This window comes from Palaemon carinicauda, chromosome 6, assembly GCF_036898095.1.
Source record: "Palaemon carinicauda isolate YSFRI2023 chromosome 6, ASM3689809v2, whole genome shotgun sequence".
In the NCBI taxonomy this organism is placed as follows: domain Eukaryota; kingdom Metazoa; phylum Arthropoda; class Malacostraca; order Decapoda; family Palaemonidae; genus Palaemon; species Palaemon carinicauda.
The window spans coordinates 124,032,430-124,037,429 of record NC_090730.1 but is presented as its reverse complement, the minus strand read 5'-3'; the positions used below and the strand labels follow the sequence as shown (position 1 = coordinate 124,037,429).

Sequence of the window (5,000 nt, the reverse complement as noted above, 5' to 3'; positions counted from 1 at the left end):
AATTCATGTTCATAATCACTATGATACTCACATTCCGATCATACACCGGATGGTCGTAGTCCAGCACTTTGTTGACGAGGATCTCGCCCGTCGCTTCATCGACCCGAAACTTCTGTTCGCCGTTGCCTTCAACGATCTCGAATTCGAAAAGGTTCACTAATGGGGGGGGGGAGAAAATGAGAGTCATATTTCAATACTGAAGTTTGATAAGTCAGTGTAGATGCACTACTCATTCATTTCTATCATTATATTCTGTAGTCAAGAATGTGAAGGTGGCTGCAAAGGTAAATGCAAAGTTATTTTTATTTTTATTGTGTTAGCAAGTAGTTATGTGCTATGGCTGTTGTATATTGCTACAAAAATTAAATTGAAAATTGTTCATGCATACACACACAGACACACCCACACATAAACACACACAAACACACACACACACACACACACACACACACACACATATATATATATATATATATATATATATATATATATATATATATATATATATATATATATATATATATATATATACTGTATATATATATATATATATATATATATATATATATGTATATATATATATATATATATATATATATATATATATATAGATATGTGTTTATATATATGCATAAATATGTGTTTACGCACACACACATATATATATATATATATATATATATATATATATATATATATATATATATATTATATATATACATATATATATATATATATATATATATATATATATATATATATATGTATGTATGTGTGTGTGGTGTGTGTGTTCATGTATGTATATGTGTGTATGCAGGCAAAGATCCACAAATAGTAAATGAAACAAGGTATAAATCCTGACTTTCTCAAAGCTATTCAGAAATCTTCTAAAGCATCTAGTAAACATCCAAGAGAAGGTGAAACCAATGTGGATTTGTACATTGTTTCAATTGGTTTTCGGTTTTAAAAATCACATGTTCATGCGAGTTGAAAATATCCTCATGTGTATATGCGTGTGCGTGTAGATTTCATAGAAGGGACTTTAGGCTATATAAACTACAGTAATTTTGAGATGATTAATAAATGGAGATGACAGAATGTTACAAAAAGCGTTATGATATAGAAAACGCGAAGACACATTATATGTGGTAAGCCTGTGGGGGGCATGTATTAATAATGCAGAACTATTCTGATGTCAGATAGTATTTGAAAAGGCTCTTTTATCATCATAAAAGAGCTTTTTCAAATACAAGTAGAAAGATAAAATTTGCATGGCTTCAATAGAATGTAGGTTTTATCTGATTAACAAACTGAAACTGACTAAAAAAGAACCCCCCTTTCTCCCAAGAACTAAAAGGCTGTTGAAGGAAAGCCAAAACTTGGTGTTAATCCAAACTGAAACATAAATATTTAAAATAAGTTTGTAGAAATATCGTGAGTTTTAAATTGCCGCCCAATATAAATGCCACCGCGGTTCGAATAAAACGACAGACGGGAGGAGTTCTGCAGTGGTGCCATTATATCCTCGAATGATAGTTATATTGTGGACCTAAAAGCTAAGATGCTGGTTTCTGATCTTAGAAAGCAGGTGAAATGGAAGGTGGCTAGAAAATAATGGAAGAGTATCTCTCATTCAGGTTTTGGTATACAATCCCATAGGTTGAATTTTTAATATATATTACAAACATATTATTTGTTCCGGTTTAAGTCCATTTACAAAGTAAATGTGGTGCAAGACTTCATTGTCTTTTTGATTATGGTCACTCTCATTGTTGATATTATTAAAGCCGGAAATATTATTAATACTAAAGGGTACCTGACACTTGCACGCATTCGTGGCACGCACTGGCACGCATTGATGCGCGAACTCGCGTGAACGAGTCGTGAAAATGTCGTGAACAGTGCTGGAACTCGCGTGCCAGAGCGTACCAATGCGTGCCATGCGTGCCCAAAACTTTGAAATGTTTAAAGTTTGTGGCACGCATTGGCACGCACAAAATAGTCGTGAAATAGTCGTGAACGATGCGCCAACTGGAGTGAACTGGAGTGAACAGTGCGGGAACTGGTGTGAATAGGAGTGAACGATGCGGGAAGTGGCGTGAACTTTATAATGAAGAGGAACAAAAAGGAAACGAAAAAATTAATGAAAAGGAAAGAAAAATAAACCTAATAAATTTTTATATCTGCTGTTTTAATGTGAAAAAAAATGATATCCTATTTCAAACTATTTCTATAACTTTATAATGAGGAGAAACAAAAAGGAAACGAAAAAATTAATGAAAAGGAAAGAAAAATAAGCCTAATAAATTTTTATATTTTCTGTTTTAATGTGAAAAAAAAATTATATCTTATTTCAAACTATTTCTATAACTTTATAATGAAGAGAAACAAAAAGGAAACGAAAAAATTAATGAAAAGGAAAGAAAAATAAACCTAATAAATTTTCATATTTGCTGTTTTAATGTGAAAAAAAATTATATCTTATTTCAAACTATTTCTATAACTTTATAATGAAGAGAAACAAAAAGGAAACGAAAAAATTAATGAAACGGAAAGAAAAATATATACCTAATAAATGTTTATATTTGCTGTTTGAATGTAAAAATAAAATGATGTCTTATTTCATGCACACCCTTATTTTCCTCTATTACCAATCAAGACCCAAAACTTTTGTTTTAAATAAAAATGAACTGAAAAATAAACCCAAGAAATTTCTAAGTTTGCTGTTTGAATGTAAAAATAAAATGATGTTTTATTTCATCAACATACTTATTCTTCTTTATTACCTTAAAATGAAGAGCAAAACAAATTTTTTTCTGTTTGCTGTTTTAATGTAAAAATAAAATGATTTCTTATTTCAACACACTTTTTTCTCGATTACCTTAAAATCAACAGCCTAAAAACTTTTCATGTTTGCTGCTTTTAATGTTAAAATAAAATGCTTTCTTAATACTTGTACATATTTTATATCTGCTATTTATATGTAAATCAAATGCTTTCTTATTGAAACAAAAATAAAGGGCAACAAAAAATACAAACGAAAAAGATACGTTTCTTCTCCTCAATGCAATGGTGTCTCTGACAGAAAGCATTGTTGTCTCTTCCGAAGCCAATCCAAGAATATCCTCGGGTTGGAGAAGCCCCGTTTTTATATGGAGTGGCCAATTCGTGAACTGGCGTGAACGATGCGGAAACGATGCGGAATGATGAGCGAACTCGCGTGAACGTGTCGTGAACTTCTCGTGAACTACGCGTGCCAATTCGTGCATCGCGTGAACATTGCGTGAACGTCGCGTGAACGATGCGCGAACTGTAGTGAACCGGTCGTGAACAGTGCGGGAAAAACACCAGTGCGTGGCAAAAATGCTCGCAAGTGTCAGGTAGGCTTAAAACTAGCCTACATTGTAACCAATATTTGCTTCTACACGAAAGGTGCAGTATGTTACAAACATTCAAGAGAACCTTTCTTTCAGAAACTCGCCTTAGACAAAGGAGTAAGACAGCTAGGAATAACATTTAGCAAACGATAGAAAATGTTATAAATGAGATTGTATCAAAATCCAGCGCACAAAACCTTACCGACGTCAGAGTCATTAATGGCCAGCTTGATTCCCGTAGACTTTCCAACTTCTCGGTTCTCCGGCAATGCCACTTCATAGATGCCGTTCAGGTAATCGAAGACGGGAGGAACGTCGTTCAAGTCTTGCACCGTTATCCAGTAAATCGTCATTCGCTCGTGCGCTGGAGGAGGAAAAATAGGGAAAAATTAGTATATCAAAATTAATCATGAGATGGTTTAAGTCATCCTGCTTCCCACCAATCACTCAGTTCAGGCATTCTTTATGCCTCACTTTCATGAGATTGAATATAAATAAAAGGATTGGCGATACAATATTTTTTGTGTTCTGTGTGTGATTCTTCCGTAATATCCTTGGCTTTAAATGAAGCACTTATGTAAATGGAATTCCAAAACTATTGTCGATCGCGTGAGAGTAATTGAAATTATAAAGTGAGTATAAACACAATCCTTTGTGGTGCGGTAAAGGCAGAGGTACACAATGTTACATGTAAGGTATTCTTGGATGCTGTGTTATCTGCAGTTTACAAGTACAGATATCATAGCATTCGCATTACACAGGTGTAAAGATAACTTATTTTGTATAAAAATACGAGGTGATACAAAATATTATAACTTCTGAGACTGAGTATATATATATATATATATATATATATATATATATATATATATATATATATATATATATATATATATATATATATAAAGACAGTGTTTTGGATAGTTTTGCCTTGTTGGGCGTCTTCTCTGAAAGCTCAAATAAACCTGTCACTTCCAGAATCCCTTTTTATTAAGGGACGGATTAAGAATTTTATTGCTCGGGAAAATTTATCCCGGATAATACAGAGCGAAAAGATCCCGAGAAAAAAATTCATTGTAACAAGTATCTGAATCTATTTTTACCTTTGATCGGAAATTCCTAACACGTTTTATTCTACAAAGACAATATGAACTCTCTTTAATATACTATTTCCTAAAAGGGATTAATATGCTGTTAGTGAGACAGTTAGTATGTATAATCTTTTGGAAATATATACGTCATCATAACAGAGCAAAAGATTAATAAACATGGAATATCTATATCCTTGTATATACACCGCATATGTAAAAGAGTCATAAACGTTTATTTTGGCTACTGGATATAGCGACTGACATAAATTTATAATTTCTAGTCAGCGAATTTCAGCAATTTTCCCCCAACAGGATCAGTGGACTATCTGAGTATGAAGCGAAGATACTACTTTATTCATAGATAGCCTACTCAGTTGAATAAAATTAATCGGTTTTACTTCCATTGACTTTCATCCGCTTCCTTGACAATAAAAAAATTCTCTATGCATGTACAATACTACACAACATTCTAAATATCTAATTGTAAATTAGCAAAGATGCAGGGTGTATGCATATAATTTCAATATTGTAA

General features: G+C 32.5%; 1 protein-coding gene across 1 annotated transcript in view; it reads right to left on the bottom strand.

The window, feature by feature from the left end:
* LOC137643216 (DE-cadherin-like) overlaps positions 1-5,000 on the bottom strand; it is a 184,242-nt gene that overhangs the window by 94,569 nt on the left and 84,673 nt on the right. The window contains exons 17-18 of the mRNA XM_068376064.1: positions 3,580-3,741; positions 32-156 (exon numbers count right to left, since the gene is read on the bottom strand). Coding sequence (XP_068232165.1) covers positions 32-156; positions 3,580-3,741 — 287 coding nt within the window. The remainder of the gene's footprint in view (positions 1-31; positions 157-3,579; positions 3,742-5,000) is intronic.